This window comes from Aulonocara sp. 'chitande type north' Nkhata Bay, linkage group LG7, assembly GCF_057382095.1.
Source record: "Aulonocara sp. 'chitande type north' Nkhata Bay isolate Kocher_YH1m ecotype deep benthic linkage group LG7, A_spYH_male_GT1.1, whole genome shotgun sequence".
NCBI classification, from domain to species: Eukaryota; Metazoa; Chordata; class Actinopteri; order Cichliformes; family Cichlidae; genus Aulonocara; species Aulonocara sp. 'chitande type north' Nkhata Bay.
In genome coordinates, this window is record NC_141350.1 from 22,992,749 (window position 1) to 23,020,261 (window position 27,513).

Consider the following 27,513-nt stretch of genomic DNA (forward strand, 5'->3'; position numbering starts at 1 on the left):
CAAAGGACACATTTTGCAGATCGACACTCAGACATCTTTTTTCCTATTACTTGGTGTATTTCCCAATCATTAGTGAAAATTTAATGTTTAACTCTTCAATAATAGGCAGGTGTTAGGTCCTTTTTAATGCTATTGTAAATGAATGAATTCTCAAACTTTTGATGACAAGTTTTTCCAACTTGGGAAAAATTCTCTCTCAAAGAGAGACAGCATCACACACTGTTAGAGGTCTGCCTCACCACCACATATTTCAAATACAACAAAGGTTTCTACAGGCAAAAACATGGCTGTCACCTATTGTAGCCAACCTTTACATGGAAGAAGTGGAAAGAAAGGCTCCTGGCTCTTTTAAAGGGAGAGTACCCAGCCACTGGTACAGATATGTAGATGACACCTGAGTGATCAGGACCCTACACCACCAGGCAGAACATGTTCCCTCTAAGCCTGAAGGGAAAAAGAAGGAACACACACATGTAAAGGAAGCGCTTAAGACATGCGGTTATCCTAATTGGGCTTTCATCGAGTCAGCAAAGATGCACAGAAAAGAAGACCAGACACCAGCGAGGGAGGATAAGAAGGACAGACACAACAACATTGTCATCCCTTATGTAGCCAGTGTATCAGAAAAACTCAGGAGAGTTTTCTCCAAGCACGACATCCCGGTGTATTTCAGACCCAGCAACACGCTCAGACAGAAACTGGTTCATCCCAAAGACAAAACTCCTAAACACAAAATTAACAATGTGGTGTATGCTGTACAGTGCAGCGAGGAATGCTCAGACCTCTACATTGGAGAGACCAAACAGCCACTTGAGAAATGCATGGCACAACATAGAAGAGCCACCTCCATAGGACAAGACTCAGCTGTCCATCTGCATCTTAAGGATAAAGGTCACTCTTTCGAGGATGCCAATGTTCACATTTTGGACAGAGAGGACAGATGGTTTGAAAGAGGAGTGAAAGAAGCCATCTATGTCCACTGTGAGCGACCATCTTTGAACAGAGGCGGTGGTTTACGACACCAACTGTCTGCCATCTATAATCCAGTTTTGAGATCCCTTCCCAGACGCCCACTCACATCCTGGGCCATCTGACCTCAGGAAATCACATGAGAGGATGGGGCCAGGTTTCACAATGAGCTCACCTGAAACCTTGGCTGATTGTGACCCACACCCATTTTCACTCCTTGGCTCATGTGATTAGGTAGAGGATCATTAGGGGGTCCATTGTCCCTCTCGGTGGACAGGGCTTAAATCTGGGACTCTCCACCATTTGACCCTAGAACTGAAGAAGCTTCTCGGATGAGAGGTGAAACGTCTTCAAGCAATTTAAAGAAGTCCAGACGCTTTTCTTTCCAAGCTCCTTAGACTCTCTCTCAGAGAACTCGGTGGTGCACCGAGGACCAATAGGTAAATCTTTTCGATCCACCATCTCTTAGTCTCGTCACTTTGGTGTTTCCCTGTGAGCCTCATTCAAAAGCTTTTCACATATCTGGTGTTTTGTTTTTTGCCTATTTAGCAACAATAGGCAGTACTGTAGTAAAATAGTACTGACATGCCCCTTTTAATTAATTGGCTACATTGTTAGCAGTTACTTACTTTCCCAAGCAGTGTGATAGATTTCTTTCAGGTACGTTTGTGTGGTCTGGTGCGTAAAAGTCTAATATTTACCTTCTTTCAGATCCGCATTTGCTCTCTACCAACTACAGGGGAAATATCTGGTTTGCAAAATAGTCCACAAAGTTTGCGAGCTATCTGTTGTGTTGAGCTGCAGTTTGTTGCTGAGCAGGCGGCGTTAGTGCTTACAGACTTTTGAATGAAAACACCTTGGAATATAATACACTGGATAAACACCTTAAATCCAGGGGTGACATTTGTCTGTAGGTTCTTTAGAAAAGCTTTTATTATTGTTATAAATATATTTATTAAACCTGCTTTATGATTTAAATACACAGTAAACCGTGTCTTCAATAATAGGCTATTAACCAGACATTTGTTTGTATTTATTGTTTAGTGATTTCATTTTCTATAATGATAGATATTATAAATACAGAGCACTCTTAACAGCCCTAAAATTCACAACATCTTGCTCTTGACCTCAGTAAAATGTGATGAAAAGACAGACTGTGGTGCTTCACAACTTATTCTGCTGTTCTGAACTACTGGGTTAAAACATTTCTCTCTTTCTGTGTGGTATACACTCTTGTGCTACCATGTACTGTCATAGCACATAACAGGCACTGACCAAAGACAATTTATTTCTTTGTAACAAAACAGAAGATTTTACAGCATTCAATAAGCGACAGCATTCAAAAATACCAAAATGACCTTCACTAAGGCACTGGCTAAAGCATCTTTTTGGCATCTTTTAACTAAGACACAATGAAGATAGGAGAATTGGGTTCCTTTACATTGCCTGTCTGGGAGCTTTGAAAGATAAATTAACCATGACTGTTAGCGGTTAACCCGTTTCTTAATTAATTAATGGACTTTTTTTTTCTCTCTGTTAGTTACATGTGTAATTATCACCATAATCCTCAATTAACAATGACCTTGTATTCACTGAGTTGATCAAAAACTCCTCTGTCTGACAGCTCCAGCTTGGTCAAGATTGGCTCATGTAACAGGACAATGATGCCAAGCGCTGCAACAAATCAGCAACAGGATGGCTCAAAAAGGAATGGCTCAAGGCCTTGCAGTGACCCAAAGTCCAGACCTCGACCCAAATTAGTCAACTGGACCAGCACAGATGCTGCAGGACCGGATGCGCTGTCTACGCCGGCTCTCTCTTACCCTTTACCCGCCCTGTTGCTTGTCTCGTGTTTCTATGCTGTATTGATAGTCATGTGCTTTTGTGCTGAGGTGTTTTTTCTTTTATCGAACTGTTCTCCCACTAGGAGCTCAGTCTGAGTGGAGTTTTTTTTCTCCTCCTCTTACCTCATGTAGTGTATTTTTGTTGTTTTTTTCCTATCAGCCTACCTTCTGACATGTCTGCCCAATGTGATGTTTGTGTAAAGTTGGTCAGAAGGTTCCTTTGTGAGTGCGCATGCGCCATTAGCGTGCTGCCTGCTGTAACCCCTAATTTCCCTCGGGATGAATAAAGTATTCTGATTCTGATTCTGATTAAATACTGTGGGAGGGACCTTAAGCAAGCTGTGTATAAACAAATGCCTATAGACCAAAACTCCTCCACAATGATTTGACAGACCGATAAGCTCATATTTCAGTCATCCTTTAAGTTATTGCTGCTAGAGTTGTTTCCTATTAAACTAAGCTATTAAATTACAGGGCTGCTTAGTTTACTTAGAAAAACTTTCTTTTTCACATGACTGTAACAAAAGCAAACAAAAACATACACGACAGTGGTAATAATTTACTTACTTAGTTATTTTAAAAAATGGTTGCTCACTGAAAAAGTTTATTATTTGAAGAAGATGAGGATAAAATAAACCAAAACTAAATCTCAGTTCTTAAATGATAGACATTTCAGATTGACAGTTTTCTCTGAAACCTTTTATAGAGTCAAAACGCTTCAGAAACAATGTAAAAAAAATTGCACAGTGGTCAAATTTAAAGCATTTCATTGCATTTTTTTTTCAAAACGTTTCATCTACTTATACAAATACTTACTGTTATGATTAATGAAATAATGAAATTCTCTGTAGAATAACATGAAATAATGACCCACGTTTTCCTAAAACAACATACATGTTTGTTGCATTTAATCTGAAAACTGAGTTGCACTATGCAACACATTTATACACATTTATATGTCCTCTGCATCTATTCAGCTATTTCCTATTAACTGAACGAGAAATTTAGACTCAAACAAAGCTGTAGTCATGAAACAGATACACTCCTTCAGAACACGCGCGGTTTTGTACTGACAATGAGAGTTCTTCACTCTCGGTGATTTGGTGTGCAGGGGATCATACAAAGCTCTCCTCCATGTTGGAACACAGCAGGAAAGAGTCAACTAGACGTGGTTTGATCAGCTGCTGGTGGTCAGCTGCCTCGATGCTGTCTGGACAGCCTGCTGCCAGCCTCCTCAAAGCAGCCTGAAGACATGCACAGTAAGCGTGTTAGCAAACACACGTACCACACAGACATTCATGTTATCATATCTCATCATTGTGCTGCACATATACAGTAAATATGCAATCATGCATACAGGCAACTGCACATGAATAATATGGCTTGACAACCAAAAAGAAACTTATGCATCCTTACAGTTTCAGCAAGAAACTGTAATGAAAATACCAAATTCAATCCTATAACCTTTACTGGGCTAGAAGTTCTTTAAAATCACCCTGTTTTTTGTTTTTCCCAGTGTCTCGCTTTATTTGAAGAGCGTACAAGTTTTACACGTGATGCCTCTAATCCATTCAGCCACGAGAGCCTCCAACATTTATGTTGAAAATTACAAATGATCTGTCAAAGCTCGGCGTCTTTTGAAGGCAAAACTTCAACATCTACAAACGCGCTACTTAACCCTTGGCCAAAAGGATAAGATGGAATCGCATTAATTTGAATAGACTGAGTGTGGTTACAGTAAAGAAGAAGGCATTTCTCAGCGCAGCGAGGCAGCCCAATTAAGCTCCTGACCATTATGTGCTTCAAATCCCCTCATCAGCCCCAAGATCTGCTCTCAATAATTATGGTCAGAATGATAATGTATGAGCAGAGATATTATTCATGGTATGTACATATTTAAACACGCAGCGTCTGAAATGGTGCTTTCTCAGCGTGGCTTGGAGAGGATAAGGTTGATATATTTTCCGCTTTTTAAAAATTGCCTTTTAAATGTAATTAAATAGGACAATATTAGGAGCACTGATTGTGGGCCTGTGGTGTATTGCACTTACTTTTACCGCTGAAAATGTATAGTATATTAGGAGTCAAATTTAAATAGGCAGTTTGTGAGTTTGAATGATGTATTTGTATTCAGTACACAGAATAATTTACACATATGTAAAGGTTTGTATGTGCACACACAAATAAAAACACACGGTTTACACCTACCAGGCAAGCCACCAGCACAGAGTCACTGTTATTTCTCTCAGTAGGGGAGCGACACAGCTCAATAAGGCGAGGAACAGCTAAAGACAACAGAGGAACATTTCAGTTAGCAGCTTGTCCAACTCTTTGATGTCAAACAGAGCAACTGTAGCTGTGTGTTGTAGACTTCTGGGTAAAAGTCTTTTTTAGCATTCTGTGATCAATAAATTGAATACCACCCCTTTAAAAAAGAAGAGAGATTCAGTCGCTCTGTCACTTCTGATATAGACTATGAAACATGTAACTTTTTCAAATTCAGATTAAAGGATTCAGCAAAATCAGCTATGCAGAATAACATATGTACAACCAATACTCTTAAATTATTTCCCTCTGGTCTATCAGGCATTTTTTTAAAGAGTATTGATTATGAGGATTTGATATCCAACTAATATCTTTATGTGGCCAAAATCATTTTTACTTATGTCAGTCAAAACCAGCTGATCATCTGATTACGGTAGTGGCTTTACGTTGCAAAATAAACCTCTCTGAGGCAACTGTTGTGAATTGGCGCAATGTAAAATAGATTTTATTGAATTGCATAAATGCATATGTTTGTATTAAGATGGTTGCATAAATATACAAAAAAAAACAAAAAACAGACTTTTTTTTTTTAAAAGCTACAAAACTGATAAAACGGAAACAAAATACTTTCCATTTTCCTACTGTCTGTCTGTGACCCTCTAGTGGCCACCGACAGACTTACAGCACTTATGTGTGCGTGTGTGTGTTTTATATATTAGTTTACTTATGCCAGATGTGTGGATTGGACGTGTGTGTCTTTTGGAACATTTAACAATTTTTTTAATTAAATACACATATCACCTTGTACAAAATGCATTTCATTTACTTCTTTTGTACATTTTGTACAATGCGATATTTAATAAGTAAGATAATTGTTAAGTGTTCCAAAAGACACAAAGCCTCACTACCTTTAAGCTGGATAGCTGTTTGGGCCACATCAGGGTCTCTGCTCAGTCGGGCCAGTGTGACGGCAGCTTTCTGCTGGACACGCTCACAGGCAGCGCCCTCTGATGGACTGGAAGAGGATGGTTTTTCTCCCAGCAACAGTAGCAGTCTTTCTATACCTTGAATATATAATATTCAGCACAGATTAGCCAGGCAGGAAAATAACACATAGGAACCAGCAAAATGTAAAATGTAATATAAGAGCAGGAACAAAACAACACATTTAGAGAGACTTGAGAGTTTCCAGACAAAAAGTTACACAAGAGTCAAGGTTTCAAGTGAAAAAGAAAGAAGCAAAACTTTCTACACATGCCTGTGAGAAAGGATATAGAAAAAGTGCAGTTAGTATAATAAAGAAAAAAATTACTGAAGGCAGTCAGTCAGCCCTTCAGCCAGTTATTGTTAAATAATATTTCAAAATTATTCTGAAAAATAAGTTATAAGGCTAACACCCTAAGGGCAATGCTATAATTCAAAGGCCAAAACTCATAAAGTGACATTGAGAGATAATAAATCTAAATCATTTTTAGCTGCTTAATATATGATAAAAATGTTTTGTTACAAAAACAATCAGATTTTTTTTTCATTGAGGTGCTCGTATGAAAAATAAAATCAAACTGGCCTTAATGAGCAGAAAAAGAGACTGAAACTGCCAACCTTCGATAGTGTGAGACTGAGACAGTGACTCAGACACATCTATCTATCTCACTCTTTTATAGTGTAAGAAGTACAGAGCCAGTGGAATACGTTAAACAGAAAAAGGAAAAGAGTTTGAAAAAATACAAATGGGAATGATGAAAGGATTACAAAATGATACAAAACACATATTATCTCTATGTAACTCTATTTAACAAATAATACCTCTTTATTAAAAATATATTTTTTTTTATGTTCAATGTCTGATGTTTTCAGCTCTTCTAAGCTAGTTCACAGAAATTAAAGTGATGCTGCCCTCCTGAGGAATAAAAAAGAATTACACTGAAGCGTCTCACTTTTACTTTCATCTAGTCAGCAGTTTGGTAGTTTCCACTACCATTAATTTAATTTAAAGTTTTATATTCATTTTGGAGATTTAGTGGAGTATTAAGTTTAAAGGAGTTCCTAATATTTGAACCCTCTTAGGGACAAGAGGTGGGCGAAACAAATGTGTAAGAATGCTCCAGTCCAGTACAACAACACTAACCACCAGTATAAATTATCACCTTTTTGAAAACATTAGCAAAAACTGAAAATGTAGAGGCTTCATTAAAGGAGAGTTTATTTCAGAGCTGCTGTAATAGAGTGCATTAGATTTTACAGGTGTACCTAATGAAGAGGCCCGTGAGTGTATTACCTTGATTAAACTGCAGTGTAGCCAGGGAAAAAAATCCCAAATATGGGTAAAAAGGAATAAAAAGCTATAGTTAGAAAACAGACTACCTTGTTCTTGCAGGACTTCAGATGCGCATTGCTCTAAGACAGACAGGTTTGCCAAGATTGTCACCACCTACGATTTAAACAAAAACAAAATGATTAAAGGTCTGGCAAAGAACTATAGTTGAGAGCACTGCTTAAAAACAGGTTGATTTTTGCATTATTGTTAGTAATAGTGTAATTATAGTATGTTTGCTTTTATGTGACACTTAGGGTAAGAAAAACATTGCATACATGTGTGTGAATGTGAGAGTGAATGAATAGTGGCATTGTAAAGCGCTTTGGGTGCCTTGAAAAGCGCTATATAAATCCAATCCATTATTATTATTATTATTATTATTATGTGACACTTAGAGTAAGAAAAACATTGCATACATGGAAACATGTACCTGGTCTTTGGAGTAGGGTGTGTCAACTCTCTGGCGGTCTTTGCAGGCCTGAAGTAAGATGTGGATGGCATTAAGCTGCAGGAGGATCTCACAGGCCATGCTGTCGAAGAAGGTGATATTGGCCAAGGCAGCCGACGCCAGGAGGAACACTTCCCCACAGGATGCGGTCTCACACAACTCTGAGAGAAAAAAAAGACGTAACGTACCAAACTGCAGGGGTATTATTAATACACCGTAACATCCAAAATGCAAGTAAAGCAAACCACAAAATATACGACTGATCCCCTCTCTTGTTTAGAGTTTTATAGAGGTTTAAAAGAAATTCAGTAAGGTAGTAAAGTTTAGCCTCGTGCTAAAACAATCACGTACTCATAATTTTCTATGAAATCAAAACAACTTTTTCCTCCTATAAATCAGTGGTCAGGGTGAGGTCATCACCACTGCGTCCACTCACTGATGAGCGCCGTGACAATGTCGTGCATGCTCTCCAGGAAGCTGGCGAGGTGCTGAGTGGATGTGTGGTGAGGCGAAGTGATCTGAGCTACAACAGCTGCCGCTTCAGCTCTGGCTGCCTCCACGCTGCTGTCATCAGTCAAGATGTCTGCCAGGCACAGGATCCCGTCCACCTATTAGACATACAGCAGGGACTGTTTTACTGCTGCAGTGGAAACACGCGGTCATATTCTTTTCATACTCACTCATTTGTCTCATTTCTTTTATTCCAAAATTGCGCGCAAACAGAAATATAGCTGCTCGGCGAATGGGGAAACTATGTACATGTACTTTATTTCACTGTGAGACAAGAGGTTTTAACTGATGGTTTATCGTCACATGATATACAGTGGCCTGCGTCATCTTTGGTCTCACACGTTAGCACGTTAACCTTGATCGTAAACAGCTTAGACTAACAAAATGTAAAGGATATGGATTCATTACTAACATTTCATTAAAGGTTCTATTTATTAGAATTTGGTTCAGGATCAGGCACTGGCAAAACAACACAGATGCGAGGAAAACTCAAACATGTTGAATCCTCAATGTGGTTCTTAAAACCCATTTCTGATTCCTAAGCTGAAGAGCTTCAACTAACAACACATTTGCAGTGGCTGTCCAGACGGACAGTGACGTTTCCATGGTATCAGCTTGACTAAAGCCAGCACCTCTCCCCATAAAGCCATCAATATTTTAAAAACACCACTTCCTTTTAATGGCCAACTACTAGAGTTAATGTGCTGCTGCGAAACTTGTATATCTGACTGGCATCGACCCAGAGTGTGTGCATCATCGGTGAGGAAGTAAGGGAGGAACTCAGAGTTATAGGAGAGAAGGAAGTACTCATCCCTATAAACAAAACTTTTCTTGTGGGCATGAGGTCATGTATTGATTTAATGTATGCTCCAATGAATTTGTGTTTGCTTATTTGTTTGTACGTGGCTGTAAGACTGTAGAGGAACGAGGAAATAAAGAGGTAGGACAGGTTTCTATCCACTTGGGGGCAGTGTTGATCAGTTCATGCAAACATTGCTACTGATGTTAGCGGCTACTCCGCAAATCTCTGCAGTAGTTTTGAACAAATTTTTCATATCTGTAAGAGTTGAAAGTCAGAGGATACTGTGAAAAAAGTCAGAACTACAAGTTAAACGTTTTAATCATACTTGAATTTATGCATGGGAAAACTGCAGTATTCTAAACATCAGCTACTTTAGAGTTTGCAGTCATTTTTCAATCATAGCTTTTGTTGCCATTCATGATAAAACAAATTTGCTCGCTGTCACTCCTGAAAACAGTTTACACAAGTTTGCAGACGGATATCTCGAGTGGAGCACTCAGCCAGCCACACCTGTCAGTCATACCTGCTGACGAGCATCAACGCACCAAGCTTCACAGGGCAATTCCCTATTTTTGTCTCTGTGGACGTCAGCAGCACTGTGCCAGCGCGACCTACTGACGTGGAACAATCTACTCTCTACACCTCCGTTCATCGACTGCTCCCCTGTCCCCTCTTCCCTAACTCCTCCTCCTCGCTAAAATAGGATGATCCCCAGCTCCTCGTCTATCAGACCAGAGGATGTGTCTCATTTATCATCAGGATCAATGACAAATAACTTTCCTTCTTTACTAGGAATATTAAAAGAAATAGTTTAAGACACCTGCTCACAGTTTGAAGTGTTTCTGTGGTAGATCCCTGCTGTGACTGAGATCACGGAAAGGACATACTGTAGAACCGAGAGAATTTCATAAGGTCTTGGTGCTGCAATAGCCAACTTCGTGCTAAATCTCCTGGTACAACCCTACACACTGAAAAAAAAGATTCTTTACCATCAATAAAGATGAAGGAATACTTTCAAGTAAAATGCAAGTGAAATAAAAGTGTTATTTATTGAAATAATGTATCACTAAGGAAATATGCTTGGTATAAATTAATGTATACCAATCAAGTAAATTTCCTTTTACCAAATTCCAAGACTTTAACACTTTAGAACAGCGGTCCCCAACCTTTTTTGCGCCACGGACCGGTTTATGCCCGACAATATTTTCACGGACCGGCCTTTAAGGTGTCGCGGATAAATACAACAAAATAAAACTAGTACCGGTACCGAAAAAAATAAGATTTATTCATAACACACGTGAAAAGACCCAGGAAAACCAAGTTAACGATAAAAACGATAACAAAATAACGCTGAAAACCGATAAAAACCCTGAAAACCACACATTTCACACCTGAGCCTCAACTCTCGCGGCCTGGTACCAAACGACTCACGGACCGGTACCGGTCCGAGGCCCGGGGGTTGGGGACCGCTGCTTTAGAATGTGCCTATGTAAAAGAATTACATGGAACATTTTCAGTAATCAGGTTAGTTAAAGTCAGCATTTTGGGCATAAAATATTTTTCGAGTGTGGCCACTGCTTATTGAACTCTTATTTGAAATTTTACGAGTGTGGGTTGAAACCTTCACTTTCAGTCAGTTAAATATCGCACTGACCCATGCTCTCTGCCCACGATGCAAAGCTGTTCCTTTTCTTTGTTCATTGAGCATATCTTTTCTGAATCAATAACCAACCTTGCCTTTCCTGAATTCACCTGGAAATGTTATGATTACATAATCATCCGGTTGGGGATAAAACTAAGAAGTATAGCCACCAGTGAGCACTGCAGATGCGTTATGGGCCCCCTTTATTTGATCCTTCAACGGTGACAGTTGTGTTTCTCAAGCCTGAGCGAATCGCCAGTGAGCGGTTGGTAGCGTAGACTTGCCTGACAGCTTTTCCCCCTGGAAGAGGCTGCTAATCTGGGGCGGACTTTGGTTCCCATTAAAGAGTTTTCATGCACAGATGATTCATGCTGTCCCAGCTGCTCTATATGTGAACAGACACCATTGTGGCATCATTATTCACTGCAATCAGGTTATATTTGTCTTTCTGTAAACGCTCGTCCCACACAGGTGCGTCTGTTGTTTATTTTGGTTGAATTCTCCATAGAGAATGAACAAGGACGAACAAAGATGGATGTATCGTTAGTCTTTCCTCTGCCTGTCTCACATTATTTCCTACACACACACACGCGCACACACACACACACACACACACACACACACACACACACACACACACACACACACACACACACACACACACACACACATTCATGAGTTATATTTTGGTGTATTCGCTATATAATTTTTCCAGAAGAGCAAAACATGTACCTTGCTTACGCACCCCCCTCACCTACGCAATATAACATTTCCTCAGCTTTAAATTACACAGCAGTGTTTAATAGTAGGTCCTCGGCTCTGAGGTAACTGGAGCTAGTGAGCTCATTCATGAAAATTTAATCAAGTAAATAAGAAAAGTGCGCAGCTCAGCTACTGTTGTTGAAAGTTTACTCCCTAAAAATACAGGCAGTTGTTCAGGAGTCAGAAATGGACTTGTGAAGAATGAAAAGCTGCCACATGAATATCAATTATTTACTGTGAGACACAATGCTGTTGCTGTTAAATTTGGAACTGACTGACAGCTTCCACATTTCATTTTGCAACTGAGAGCAGCCAAATGTAGAAACCAGCAGCAGTATGTTTATACTCTTTACCTGAGGTGAGTCTCACATGGCCCAGCAGTAATGAGCAACATTTTTAGGGAATGTAATTTTAATTACTGCTAAACACTAGCACCATCAGCAATGACACCACCTCATGTGTCTTGCATGAAGCATTAACTATATATATATATGTTTACATTTTCACCTGTGAAAATAAACTATACATACATAGATATATATACATATAGATATACATATATACATATAGATATACATATATACATATATATATACATATACACATACACACACACATATATATATATATATATATATATACACACACACACACATATATACACACACACACACACACACACACACACACACACATATATATATATATATATATTAGGGGTGCAACGATACACAAAATTCACGGTTCGGTTCGGTTCGATACTTTGGTGTCACGGTTCGATATTTTTTCGATACAAAAAAAATGTTCATGCCTTTTTAATTTGTCATTTATTAAAATTATAAATATATATTTTAACTCAAAAGTACAGTTTTTAAATTTAACCCTAACCCTTGTGCGTGTTTTTTATTTTGACAGCGAATGCGCACCTGCGGACCACTTATGTGCAGCCCTGGTTATTTAGCTCGTCATATTGCAGCCACAGAAATTCTTTTGTCCATGAAACCATAAAGCTGCACTTTCTTTTTGCCTTATAGTCTGATTTGTCATAACTTCTCCGTTTTGTGGTAAGCTTTTCTTTGGCTGTCACTTCTTCACCCTGACCTGTCTTATTTGGCTCAGCAGAACTAAAATATATATCTGTCTGTGAAGGTCATCGTAGTCAAATATATATCCTGCTGCTTTTAAGCTCAGCGATTCTCTGCGCGATCAACCTCTCACATGTTTAAGCTGCGGGAGATTTCACTTGTCATGTTTGCATAGTAAGCTAACAATTAATAAGACGATGTCAGAGGAATTGGTGCACAAATTATCATCACTCACAGATCAGTGCTGTCATTGCAAAGTGAAAGCAAAAAAACAAGCGCAAATTCAAACGCGATTTCAATATGTCACATATTGACAGTGGCTCACCGATGCCAATGACATAATTACCCAGCTACATTTCTGAAAGAATGCAAAAGCATTGACATATATTTTTCCTTTCTACAATAGCCCGACGGGCAGGGAAGAGATAGATTTTGGTAGCCAGACTGGAAAAATCGCTAGCCCCGGGACTTCGGGCTAGCGATATTGCAAGCCCTGTATCTGATTGAGGAATCACTCATCTTTGGAAAAAGAGAGTTTATTACAGAGAAATGTCTCTTTCCAAAATAAAAGCTATACTATCCGCTTCTTCTGGGCTATATTCTCAGCAGCATAAGGAGAATCATGTGCTAACAGCTGTCTAAATGACTGGCTAAAGTTAGTAGCATGCTTGCTTGTTTTTTTTCTGCTTCCACTTGTCTTTGCACTAGGATGATGTCGGCGTAAATGTGCAGTCATATTCGTTGTGTTCCCACTAGTGCTTTCAGGTTAATCTCGTTGAAATGACCTTAACGCCACAACACGGCAAATCTCCGTTAACGAGCTACCGCCGATTGCTCGATTGCTCCGTGCATGGGGCTAGACGGCCAACACGTTAACGAGCTAACTGCGCTAACACACTAGCTCCCACCCATGTAATTGAGCATTGCATGGCACATCCAACATACTGTTTTACTTTAGTGCATGACTCGCTTACCTTCAGGGTCATACGTCACATGAAAACCAAAATAATTCCAAAAGCCAGATCTGAATGAGGGTGCGGGAGGTCCATGTTGTAAGGAGAGCTTAACTTCTGTCTCGCTAGCTTGCCCGGCGCTCTTCCTTCTGACGATGCTGTCTGTGTTGAGCGCTCAGTGAATCTGCGTTCGCCTACTCCGCCTAGGCTGCACTGTCGAGCCTAGGCGGAGTAGTCGAACGCAGATTCACTGAGCGCTCAACACAGACAGCATCGTCAGAAGGAAAGTTGATAAAATAAATTAAAAATTTTGTATTGTTCGATACATATGCGTACCGAACCGAAAGCACTGTATTGAACGGTTCAATATCGATACGAATATCGTTGCACCCCTAATATATATATATATATATACATACACATATAACCTTGCAGTCATATCTTACTGCTGACTTACAACTTCAGCCAAACATCATCTGGCTGGACTGGAGCTACTCACGGTTTTTACTGGATTTATTTTATTGACTTACTTTTACTCCAGACTGATGTAATCTCTCACTCCCCTTATATCTTAAATACGTGCGTGTACCCATTTTTGTTTATTACTTGAAAGTCTGGAAATAGTGCCTCATGCATGTGAGGTACATGTGCTATTCTTCCCCACTTTATTTGATTTGTTCATTCTAACCACAAACTAATGACAAATTTCCTTTGGGGCCACCTTTACTTATTCACAGTTTATCTGTAAATCGCTGCACACCCTTATACACATACATGTGTACCTGAGTGTGTAAGGCGGAGAATTTTACCTTTTCCAGTTGGTTAATGCCTTCCTCCACACAGCAGATGGAGGCCACTGTTCTTAAAGCGTGTGCGTAGAGATCTCTGAAGCGGTCCTGTCTGCAGATCTTAAACAGGGCTACCACAGCTCCTTCCTGTAGGAAAAGAAAACGTGTTATTTTAATATTTAAGTCTAAGGAGAAAAGTGCACGCTTGTATGTGCACTCATGTTATTCAGTGCCACATTCAGGTCCCACAATAGCATCATCTGTTCGGTGAGTCTTGATCAGGGGAACAAGCTAAAGCTACTAAGTCATTGTAAAAAAGAACTTTAAAAATGTAATACATTTACGAAACCAATGTTTCACAAATGCTTTGTGAAAGTTGCAAAACAAGAATATATAAACAATAAAAACTGTTTATCTAGACTCATGTGAGACTGGATGATCATTATGATTATTAATCATTATCATCCATCCATCCATTCTCTTCCGCTTGGGGGGGCTGAAGCCTATCCCAGCTGTCTCAGGGCGAAAGGCAGGGTAGACCATGGACAGGTTGGCAGTCTGACACAGGGCTTAATCATTATCACTTGGTTTATTTCTGCTAAGTGTAAATGCAGAAGCTGTTCACATGACGGCTGGTATAAACTTTATATTTCAACAAGACAATCCTAATTCAGTTGATTCAAAACAAGGACCTTCTTGCCGTGAGACAACAGTCCTTTTTTTTGCTTAAAGTCTATCCTGAGTTTCTAAATTTGTCAGTGGGACACTTTACTATTTTTCAAAGCATTAGTGAATGTGGGACAAAAATTGGTAAAACATTCAGAGTCCAACTTGCAACTTTCACAGGCCTGACATTAGATTGCTCAACGCCAAATTATTCAGGATGCATCATTGTCAGCTCTTGCCTTGAAGCGCACATTACTGTACAAAACAATGGATCAAATTACTTCTTGCTAGACTGTGTTATGAGAGCCAACTATCCCTACACATTTAAGCCAATAGCAGCATACTGGTTTTAAAGAGTCCAAGAGACCCGGAATGACCGATAGACTTGGCCAGCTTCATTCAGTGAGCCTGCCAACCACAGAACCTATCAAATAGCTCACACAATCTATCATGTCAGGTTAAAACAGCCAAAATATATATATTTCATGAATAGAAAACACTGAGAAGGGGGAAAAAAGATGATTTGCTAGCCATAATAACTGTGCATTTTCTGTTGCGTATGCTTGGTGTAAACAAACAAAAACAGATCCTCCTGTATTGGCTGCATGTCCACTTTAAAGCACCCCTTTGACAAAAAACACTTGCAGGTATTGAATTCTATTCACTGTGCAGATAGCTAGAATTACCTGGAGGAAGATGAAGCCTGTAACTACCACCATTATCCTAATAAGGCAATTATACTGGGCTGGCATGTCTCATATGCTGCTAAGGCCATGCTGCCAGGGCTTGGAGTGGTTAATCATCCTGCCCTCCAGCCTGACCGCTACTTCCCCGCTTGCTGCCTACGCTGTATCGGACCACCATACCTGGAAGAACTACCAACATTGATGGACAGTTTTCAGTAAACCCTCTAAAACACTGAGAGGCTTACATGCTGATTCCAAATGCCTGGGTGGCGCTGGAGAGCCTGTTGATCCTGTTACTTCACTCTGATGCAAATCTCACTTAAAGTTGATGTTCAAAACGAGTCTGTGGCACCGAGCATTAGTTCTTTGGTTTAAATTATTTAAAGCTAGCTTTATTATTATTTTTTAAAATATTTAGTGTCCAGAAGTATTTAACCAACCGAATTATGTCTTCAGTGACATTTTGTATTTATACACATATTTCACTCAAGGCCATTGCAGTCAAAAAATATGATTTAATCTGCAGTCATTTATATTTGGCAGTATGGTCCAGGAACTTCCTGCATTTCTATTTGCACACAAAGCCTTAGGATGGAAGAGCAATATCAAGACTCGCAGTGCCACAGCCAGCATCAGAAATACATTTTATTAAGTATTAAGGGTTTTTTACACATTATCATGTACAATATAAAGCACCTTGAGGTGACTGTTGTGTGTTGGATTTGCTGCTATATTAATAAAACTGAACTCAGTTGAAGTCAGATGCAGCTTGGAAAGGAGGAGCTGGGGTGCAGGTGGGTTGCAAAACGACTTACAGAGACAGTAGCAACTGTAGTTAAACTAAATCAATATCGTGCCCTTTATGACATTTTCCCATAGGATGTGTGCCATTGGCTGACACCAAGATCAGCTGTTATAAATGCACCGTTTGTTTAAGCTTCAGATACATTTAAACTGTATCTCCTGCATCCATCCATTCGCTTCCGCTTATCCTTTTCCGGGTTGCGGGGGGCACCGGAGCCTATCCCAGCTCTCATGGGGCGAGAGGCGGGGTACACCCTGGACAGGTCGCCAGTCTGTCGCAGGGCTAACACACAGGGACAGACAACCATTCGCACTCACATTCACTTGCACATTCACACCTAGTGGCAATTTGGATTATCCAATTAACCTATCCCCACAAGCTGCATGTCTTTGGACGGTGGGAGGAAGCCGGAGTACCCGGAGAGAACCCACGCAAACACGGGGAGAAGATGCAAACTCCACACAGAAAGGATGGTGGAATTGAACTCAGGACCTTCTTGCTGTGCGGCAACAGTGCTAACCACCTTGCCACCGTGCTGCCACCATCCTGCATAATCTTCCCAAAATATAATCTACCTTAAATTAACTGAATGTAATATGTGTATTGTTGGCAGCAGGTTTAATAAAACTGAAAACTATATTGCTTCAGTTTTTTAATACTAGCACCTACTAACAAAAAGACACAAAACTGTAGGCCTTAGTCTTGTTTCAAGCAAAGTACCATAACTGGATGAAGATTCATAGATCTTCTGTGATCTTTCTTAATATACTGTAAAAAAAAAAAAAAAAAAGTAAATAAATAGAAATGGCTCAGAGGAACAGACTACAGAGATTTGTTCAGACAATCGTCACTCTCTGGTGGAAGCACCTTTCTATTATTTCATCCCCACAGACTTTTCTTTTACAGATTATTAGACTTGTTGGCTTGTTTCTTTTCTCTGACAAACAACTTGCACTTGTTGCTTCCACTGACTTCATCCCCATCTCTTAAATTAAGCCCACAGAACACATTTGTTCTCACACTCACGCATTTTGGTTCTTGTTGCAATAACATCAAGTGAAACTTGACTACTCACTGGAAAATGCTTCTTTATCTGCGTGTTTGCATGTATAACCCTACACGGTGTATAATCTGTTTCCATCGTATAACTTCCTGAGTCGTGCTCTCTGGGCTTGTTTCGCTTGTAAACACCAAACATGCAACTACAGGCAGTTTTCAGCAGGGTTTGTAAAAAAAGAAAGAAAAGAAGAAGAAGAAAGAAAGAAAGAAAGAAAGAAAGAAAGAAAGACTTTGTGCTTTAAGGGATGAGAAAGATGAAAATGAAGGGAGACTGGCAGGTATCTTTCATCTGATCCTAAAAGGGACGTCAAATTAGAGAGCTTCATGGGATTTACAGTATTTCTAAGCCCCCTTTCTACCCACAGAGCTTTGATGACACACTGGCTCTCACCAGGCCTGAGTTATTGCCATTTCATGCTCTACACGCCTTGCAGTTTACAGCTATCAGAGCAAGGACACACATATGACAAGTCTGCCAACATGGACAAATTTAGATTGAGATCTATCATGACAGTAGGCAAACACTGAGGATGCAAATTCGCGTGCACATCATGACACAGTCACTCTCCAGCGTTCCAGCTGCTATTTGATTTATGGTGTGGCACATGGCTCAGTATTAAAGCTGACATGAAACACCACATTTATAATGGCTAACTTACAAACCTCCAGGTTCATTATGACATTTATAAAGAGAAACTTCACAATTATAATTTACAACTGAGGAATGCAAGGAGGTCCTACTTCTCTGACATCATCACTAAAAACAGCCATAATGCTCGGGTCTTATTTTCTACAGTTGACAGGCTAACAAACCCTCCTGTGTCAGTGGCAGCTGAACTTCATTCGACCATGGCCTGCAATGACTTTGCCAAATTCTTCACTGAAAAAATCCAAAAAATTAGACAAGCAATTGGTACATCAACAGCAGATCCAGGATATGTACTGTGTCCACCAAAAAACTGTTTAAACACCATGAAACAGTTTCAACCTATTAACAGCAAAGACCTGGAGGACATCTTAGGTCAACTGAACTCCTCCTCCTGCTGTTTAGATGTCCTGCCAACAAGTTTTTTCAAAAAGGTCTCAAAGACTTTAGAGTCAGACCTGTTACAGATCGTCAACTTTTCTTTATTATCAGGTGTGTTTCCAGAACCACTAAAAACTGCTGTAATCAAACCTATACTGAAAAAGGACAATCTTGACAAGACACAAATGAACAACTACAGGCCGATCTCAAATCTCCCGTTTTTAAGTAAGATCATTGAAAAAGCAGTTTCTCAACAGCTCAGTTACTTCTTAAAACAGAATAATTGCTACGATGCCTTCCAGTCAGGTTTTAGACAGAACCACAGCACTGAAACCGCTCTGACCAAAGTGTTTAATGACATATGTCTGAATACAGACAGTGGAAAAATGTCAGTCCTAGTTTTACTGGATCTCAGTGCAGCATTTGATACAGTTGACCACAACATATTACTCAAACGACTGGAGAACTGGACAGGTCTTTCAGGAACTGTACTAAACTGGTTCAAAACATACGTAGAAAACAGGAAATACTTTGTATCAATAGGTAACTTCACATCTGAGCAGACAAGTATCACATGTGGAGTTCCCCAAGGTTCCATCTTGGGACACCTTCTGTTTAACATCTACATGCTCCCACTGGCACAGATTATAAACAACAACAAAATAAACTATCACAGCTATGCAGATGACACACAAATATATATCACAATGTCACCAGGAGACCGAGGCCCTGTACAGGCTCTTGGTAAATGCATTGAGGAAATCAATGACTGGTTGTGCCACAATTTTCTCCAGCTAAACAAAAACAAAACTGAGGTAATAGTCTTTGGCGCCAAAGAAAAACGATTACAGGTCACCAGAGAACTTCAATCTATACATCTAAAAACCACAAACCAGGCGAGAAATTTGGGTGTAGTGATGGATGCAGACCTAAACTTAGAAAAACACATTAAGACAATAACAAAGTCAGCTTACTATCACCTCAAGAATATATCAAGGATAAAAGATCTGATGTCTCAACAGGACCTGGAAAAACTAGTCCATGCATTCATCTTTAGTAGGCTTGATTACTGTAACAGCATCTTTACAGGTCTACCTAAAAAATCAGTCAGACAACTACAGCTCATTCAGAACTCTGCTGCTCGAGTCCTCACTAAGACCAAAAAAGTGGACCACATCAGTCCAGCTCTGAGGTCCTTACACTGGCTGGCTGTCCGTCAGAGGATCGACTTTAAAGTTCTGATGCTGGCCTATAAAGCTCTGAATGGTTTAGGACCAAAATACATCAATGACCTCCTGACCCAGTATGAACCATCCAGATCCCTCAGGTCATCTGGATCCGGTCTTTTATCAGTTCCCAGAGTCAGAACCAGACACGGAGAAGCTGCATTCAGCTTTTATGCTCCTTATATCTGGAACAAACTCCCAGAAAGCCTCAGATCAGCTGAAACACTCAGTTTATTTAAATCCAGGTTGAAGACTCACCTGTTCTCAGCTGCATTTGAATAAAGCACCAAATCCACACTTTAAGCTTAAATTTCAAAACTTACATTTAACTACTGATTTTATCTACTGTTCTGATTTTATCTGTTTTGATTTTATATACTGTTGTTTGTTTGTTTGTTTGTTAATTAGTTAGTTAGTTTATTTGCTTGTTTTATTCAATTTTAAATCATGCTTTTTATTTGTTCTTGTTTCTAATGTCTCTGTAAAGCACTTTGAATCACCTTGTTGTTGAATTGTGCTATACAAATAAACTTGCCTTGCCTTGCCTTACACCATGGAGTCTAATACAGCGCACCTGACTCAAACAGGTTCTCCTCCATACAGTCCTCATTTGTAAAGTGCTCTAGAAACCCAAACATTACAGCAAACAGGTGGATTTTCCAGTTTGAGTGCAGCTAGTAAAGAATGAAAAACGTGTTGCTTTAAAGACAGAAAGTAAAAGTGGACGGTATATCCTCTTCTTTTTTTTTTAACATAAAAGCCATTGTTGTAGCCACAAGCAGTAGAAAACTGACCTCTTTAGGCTTCTTTTCAGTTTTAATTGCCTTGTTTTCCACTGAGTTATCGGTCCTATCAGTTAGCTAACATAAACTAATGTGAGTCCATCCGGTCTTTAAGTCTGACGTCATTAGCCGTTTCAGGGTCCAACTCAGCTTCGGGTCCCAAAGTCAAACAAATACTGCGGCATCACTGAGAGTTACAAACTGATTCAATTTTTTCATCTTTAATAAAATGACAATTGACAATTGTGATCCATGAAAACAGAATTTATTAAATTTAACAGAGTTAGAAGTTAGCAGGAAGTTAGCTCACTAGTTTCCACCTAAGCATGATATACCATGTTCTGACTGAGAGATTTCTGAAAAAATTAAAACGTACAGCTCTGCTATCACTTCCAACATAAATGAAGACAGAAAACTAAACAGCAGTGACGTTTGTAGGGTTACTGAAGTTGGACTAGCTGGTATATAATGATGTGCTATGTGATGGCTAGCAAGACAGCTATGTTAGCATAACGTAAACACATTGAAGCTGGAGGATGAATGCTAACTTTTTCCACTCAATAAAAGTTAATATCATTGCATGGCAGGATGGTGTAAACGGACCAAGTTAGGAGAACAACTGAGATAATCTATCCACAATATAAGGTTAGTCATTAATATACTGCTGCATGGGCTGGGCTGTACAGGGAGTGCAGAATTATTAGGCAAATGAGTATTTTGTCCACATCATCCTCTTCATGCATGTTGTCTTACTCCAAGCTGTATCGAAAGCCTACTACCAATTAAGCATATTAGGTGATGTGCATCTCTGTAATGAGAAGGGGTGTGGTCTAATGACATCAACACCCTATATCAGGTGTGCATAATTATTAGGCAACTTCCTTTCCTTTGGCAAAATGGGTCAAAAGAAGGACTTGACAGGCTCAGAAAAGTCAAAAATAGTGAGATATCTTGCAGAGGGATGCAGCAGTCTCAAAATTGCAAAGCTTCTGAAGCGTGATCATCGAACAATCAAGCGTTTCATTCAAAATAGTCAACAGGGTCGCAAGAAGCGTGTGGAAAAACCAAGGCGCAAAATAACTGCCCATGAACTGAGAAAAGTCAAGCGTGCAGCTGCCAAGATGCCACTTGCCACCAGTTTGGCCATATTTCAGAGCTGCAACATCACTGGAGTGCCCAAAAGCACAAGGTGTGCAATACTCAGAGACATGGCCAAGGTAAGAAAGGCTGAAAGACGACCGCCACTGAACAAGACACACAAGCTGAAACGTCAAGACTGGGCCAAGAAATATCTCAAGACTGGTTTTTCTAAGGTTTTATGGACTGATGAAATGAGAGTGAGTCTTGATGGGCCAGATGGATGGGCCCGTGGCTGGATTGGTAAAGGGCAGAGAGCTCCAGTCCGACTCAGACGCCAGCAAGGTGGAGGTGGAGTAGTGGTTTGGGCTGGTATCATCAAAGATGAGCTTGTGGGGCCTTTTCGGGTTGAGGATGGAGTCAAGCTCAACTCCCAGTCCTACTGCCAGTTTCTGGAAGACACCTTCTTCAAGCAGTGGTACAGGAAGAAGTCTGCATCCTTCAAGAAAAACATGATTTTCATGCAGGACAATGCTCCATCACACGCGTCCAAGTACTCCACAGCGTGGCTGGCAAGAAAGGGTATAAAAGAAGAAAAACTAATGACATGGCCTCCTCGTTCACCTGATCTGAACCCCATTGAGAACCTGTGGTCCATCGTCAAATGTGAGATTTACAAGGAGGGAAAACAGTACACCTCTCTGAACAGTGTCTGGGAGGCTGTGGTTGCTGCTGCACGCAATGTTGATGGTGAACAGATCAAAACACTGACAGAATCCATGGATGGCAGGCTTTTGAGTGTCCTTGCAAAGAAAGGTGGCTATATTGGTCGCTGATTTGTTTTTGTTTTATTTTTGAATGTCAGAAATGTATATTTGTGAATGTGGAGATGTTATATTGGTTTCACTGGTAAAAATAAATAATTGAAATGGGTATATATTTGTTTTTTGTTAAGTTGCCTAATAATTATGCACAGTAATAGTCACCTGCACACACAGATATCCCCCTAAAATAGCTAAAACTAAAAACAAACTAAAAACTACTTCCAAAAACATTCAGCTTTGATATTAATGAGTTTTTTGGGTTCATTGAGAACATGGTTGTTGTTCAATAATAAAATTATTCCTCAAAAATACAACTTGCCTAATAATTCTGCACTCCCTGTAGTTACATCAGAAGGTTTTAAAAACTGAGCTTTAAAATGAATAGTGGTAATAAAAACCGAGCGAGGCCAACAATTATCATTGCCTTTTTTAGGGGCTTGTTCAGATTAAATAGAACAAGATACAAAGCATTAAAACGTGTTAAAAACACAAGAACCTTATTAAACGCAGAGTAGTTTGGACCTGGAAGCAGGGTTCATATGTCATCACTTAAAGACCAGTGGCAAACCAACCAAACAACCTAGTGATGTCACGTTCTATACTGGCACAAGATGGTGCTTTAAATGCTCTAAAAACGTTAACTTTAAACACTTCTTGAATCCAGCTTTGCAGACACTGCTAAATCCGTGACAACTGCTCTTTCTGCCTGGCTGCTGAATTTTGTTACTGTATTGGTTGATGTGTTTTATTCCTAAGACATGCAGAAAATATAAATATAAAAAATGTAAATGACTATAAAAAGGTAGGTATGTATAATTATGGTTCATCTCTAAAACACCAAAGAAAATAAAATAGTTTGAATTTGATGGATTAAAGAATAAATAATGCTTTTAGATGAATATGGTGGGCATTTATTTTGTTTGTTTTGTCATTTTGAGTGGGTCATGAGCTAAAGGCAGGCATGAATAGTGTTCAGCGATAATTTGTATGATTTGTTCTGATCTGTTTGGTATGACAGATGTGTGCAGTCAACCGTCCCAAATCAGCCTTGATGGCGTGAATACTCAGGGTCTGATAAGCTGTCAATTACTGAGAAGTGCTTTGGAAAAACATCACCTACAAGGGTTTGAAATCACAAGAGAGAAAAAAAATACTTAATATGTTTTGAAATAATGGCTTATTAAAATCAGGGCATGAGAGTTGATAGACTTGACAATAATTTGTTGACACATATTTTTTAATATTTTCAATTTAAATCATTTGTGCAGCGCTTTTTAAAAAATCCTCCTCAGGTGTAGGTTCAATAAAATATCTGCAAGTTGAGGAAACGCACAGTTTTAATACATGTGATTTACTTACTGTACTGAACACTGTACATTTTATTTACAGCTTCTATAATCAACTTAAAATATTACAATTGATCAAATGACTTTCTGTGTGTCAAAGGAGTAACTCATAGTGAAAAACCCACAGTGATTTACTGGTTGGCTGTGCTGACCCTGTAGGTTCAGCACTTTACCTACTGGTACTTATAAAGTGGTTTTTTTTTTACTGTAACTGCACTCAAAGCACTTTTGACTACAAATGACATTCGCCCAGTCACACGTTCATGCAGGCGCTTTTTCTGTACCTAAGTGCTTTGTCTAATATTTGCACACACACTCACGCTCCGATGGACACATCAGAGGCAACTCGGGTTCATTGTCTTGCCCAAGGATACTTCAACATGCAGACTGGATCCACCAACCTTCTGATTATTAGATGGCCTGCTCTAAGTCCTGAGCCACAACTGCTCCCACTGTGTAGTCAAGTCATTTGTGTAATCATGGGTTGGGTCACAGGACCTGCATTAAAGGCTAGACTCCACCCCTGCACCACATGGATTACATCAGATTTTACAAACCGATTATTTACTTTATATTATGTGTGATGTGATGATTCCACGACAAATCTTAGAGTACGACACTTGACATAACAACAACAACCATCAACAACCAATAACTAAGCAAAAGCAGCAAATCTTTACTCCTGTTGTCATGCAAATTACAAGTTATCATTATCACACTATTTCCTCTTTTAAGGTACCTCACTGGCTCAAGCTGTATGATAGCTACAATGATTTTTAACATCATGGGAGTCCACCCATCTGATTTTTTAACCTTTTTATCTTTTTATCTAACACTAAAATCAGCCCATCAACAAAGACACTGGCATAGAGATGGAGAGGGTGGAAATGTCAGGTCCCCACCCAGACATTTAAATGGCTAATTGCTGTTCTTCAGTGCACGAGTGAAGTCAGCAGCAGTGGAAAATTTGTAATGAGCAAAATGTTCAAATATGAGCTGATGTTATGCATCAAAGGGGTGTGTGAGAAAGTGTAATAGACATATAGCTGAAAGCAAATTATTTGCTATGGTGGGTTTCAGGATTCCTCTGAGATGGTTCGTCCAGCTCTGCTACACACCAAGTTAAGAACATAGACTGTATTTTAAGGATGGATGTAGGCACTGTGACATTATCCTTTGGTTTGTAAAGCCCAGTTTTGAAGCCTTGAGATTGGTGTTTGGAGGGGAGTGGAGTGCTAAGTTATTATCTAATGATCACAAAGCTTAATTAGCAAATTGCATAAATAGACTACATGCAATCAAATATGTGCCATACTGCAAAAATGACATACTGAAAAAATAATACTGGGTCCTGGAGCACTGAAACAGGAGCAAAGACTTCCTTGACAGGCTGTTGGTATAATTAAGCAGTATGCCACATATTCAGATAATTTATGTGGAGGTGAAGTGAAGATGACCTGTAACCTGTCACTTAAGGCGACCTCATCTTTAAACTATATATAAATGGTTGAAAATGTACCCTTGTATGATTGCTATGAAGCCTTTGTTAGCTTTTAAGAGTACCACACTGTAAACATTAATTTGTTTCTGCAAAGCTCAACGATATCCATGGGGACTGACTTGCTTTGCAGAAACAGCCTCATTTTTACATGGCTTTACTTTCTTAGCCCTGGAGCTTGGTTAAAAAAGCGAGAGTGGATTAAAAGGTAAAGACACCTGAGCAACCTGAATGTGTAATCAATACTTACGACTAATGAGAGCTGACAGTATTGATCTGACAATTTGGCTGCAAAGAGCGTGTATGTGTGTGTATGAGTGGGCCAGGAAGTGTCTTATCAAAAGCATCCTGAAAGCGGTCAGCTAACTAATGGCCAATACAGACTTGCTGTCCAGTCTGTCGTTTCTTATCTCACAGTGAAATAGCTTTATAGAGGCATGTATAATAAGATAGCTGGCAATCCCAGGTCTGCTGGTTAGAATGACAAACATCGGTATAGGTGGACTTTCCACAGGAGTGAATAAAATGAAGCAAGGTCCCAGTTGCTCTCTAAATGTAGTAAGAAGGATAGCATAGAGTCTATTTTTATGTCCCGAGTACCTTGGCAATGATGCTGCAGAGCTGAGGTCCATCCTGGGTTAGGGACAGCAGGTTGCTAATGGCACTACCAATGGTATGAAGGCTGTCCGATGATTCAATCTGCTTGATCAGAACCTGCAAGGAAATTGACATCTTTATCATTTTATTCACAACTCAACACATTTCAAATCATCACTTTTAACGACATGATGCATAAATCTGTTTCTAGTGGCTCATTAATACTGTTATGGTGTCAGCTGTGTCATCTTATTTCGATACAACCACTGGATAGCACAAACATGACAGGCATTTCTAAGTCTATTTCTATAAGTGTGCAACAATCAAGGGACAATTTCTCTCCTTCTTATCTGACCCAAACATGGAGTGTAACTATATATATACATATATATGTGTTTGGTGTGTGCTTGGATCCAAAATATTACTATACACAGTATCTGTTTTAACGGCATCACAGTCAGTGTTGCTTAAAGTGGGACAGAGAACAATAGACTGCATTTATAGGATTGACTGATTGGTTGATTGACATAATATTACTGGCAACTTTTCGTGTTGCCCCTAACTCTCTGTCTAGAAAAAAAAAAGAACTAAGAGTAGCCAGCAGTATCTGCAGGACTGTACACCATGATTAAAGGCACTTGTTGCAATTACCCGCCACAAAATTTAAATGATAGCCTTCACCACCAGGTGGAAGCATTTTACCAGTAGGTAGGTATGTGTAGGTACTTTAATTACAATTTCTTTCCATTTATATTTTAAATTGTCTGAAATGAGCCTGTTAGTTCTCTTTGATTCTTTTAGTTATACAAAAATTATTTATCTACATGACACTGTAACGATGATCTATTAATCGGGAGGCTATTTAGGGTTTTGTTTTGCTTTGGTTCTTTTCCTCTCAGCCTACTCTTAGGTGGAGATGGGCAGGTTCTGCTGTGGGACTCCACACTTCAGCGAACACACCTTTTAGGATTCACTCATTTCCATCCAGTACTTAAGGACCAGCTGAAGCTCACATTCTTCTCCAGATTGTTGTTGAAAGTAGCCGTGGTGATCAGGCTCCTCGTGCTAACTGTAAGTCACAAACTATGTATGGTCCTTGTGGAAATCTTGGTCTTCCCCATCGCCAAAACTCTCTTCTTTCTTTTGATCACTCCATAACAACAAACTTTGCTAAATTCAACCCTAAGATTGTTTGGCTCTTACTTCAGAGTTGAATTATTTACACCACTGATTACAACACTATTATAAATTAGGCAAAGCAACACCTCAACCTATCAGCAAAATTATAAACACATGACACTGCAGAGCACACAACGGAATATGCGCAAATACAGAAACTACATACCCGGATCTCATTGGCTAAAGCCATGTCAATCATGTTGCTGAACGAGTCACTGACATCTGTAAGGATCTCATGGATGGCCTCCCTCATGGATTTCAGGAAGAATTCATCGTCAGTGTGAAGGCACCTGTGGGTGCAAATCAAATGTTTGATTTAGAAAAACAAAGTATTTGTTTGGGAGTTTTTTAAATTA

The 27,513-nt window shown here is 39.5% G+C and overlaps 1 protein-coding gene and 1 pseudogene across 2 annotated transcripts in view; one reads left to right on the top strand and one right to left on the bottom strand.

Moving 5' to 3' along the window:
- Positions 1-283: 283 nt before the first annotated feature.
- Positions 284-1,203, top strand: LOC147325134 (uncharacterized; annotated as a pseudogene).
- Positions 1,204-2,240: 1,037 nt separating this feature from the next.
- The window catches only part of insc (INSC spindle orientation adaptor protein), a 55,820-nt gene continuing 30,547 nt past the window's right edge, over positions 2,241-27,513 (bottom strand). For both annotated transcript variants that reach the window (XM_086299472.1, XM_086299471.1), the window contains exons 5-13: positions 27,324-27,447; positions 25,982-26,095; positions 14,407-14,532; positions 8,280-8,451; positions 7,826-8,004; positions 7,443-7,509; positions 5,987-6,142; positions 5,022-5,098; positions 2,241-4,057 (exon numbers count right to left, since the gene is read on the bottom strand). In XM_086299472.1, coding sequence (XP_086155598.1) covers positions 3,929-4,057; positions 5,022-5,098; positions 5,987-6,142; positions 7,443-7,509; positions 7,826-8,004; positions 8,280-8,451; positions 14,407-14,532; positions 25,982-26,095; positions 27,324-27,447 — 1,144 coding nt within the window. In that variant the 3' untranslated portion in view covers positions 2,241-3,928. The remainder of the gene's footprint in view (positions 4,058-5,021; positions 5,099-5,986; positions 6,143-7,442; positions 7,510-7,825; positions 8,005-8,279; positions 8,452-14,406; positions 14,533-25,981; positions 26,096-27,323; positions 27,448-27,513) is intronic.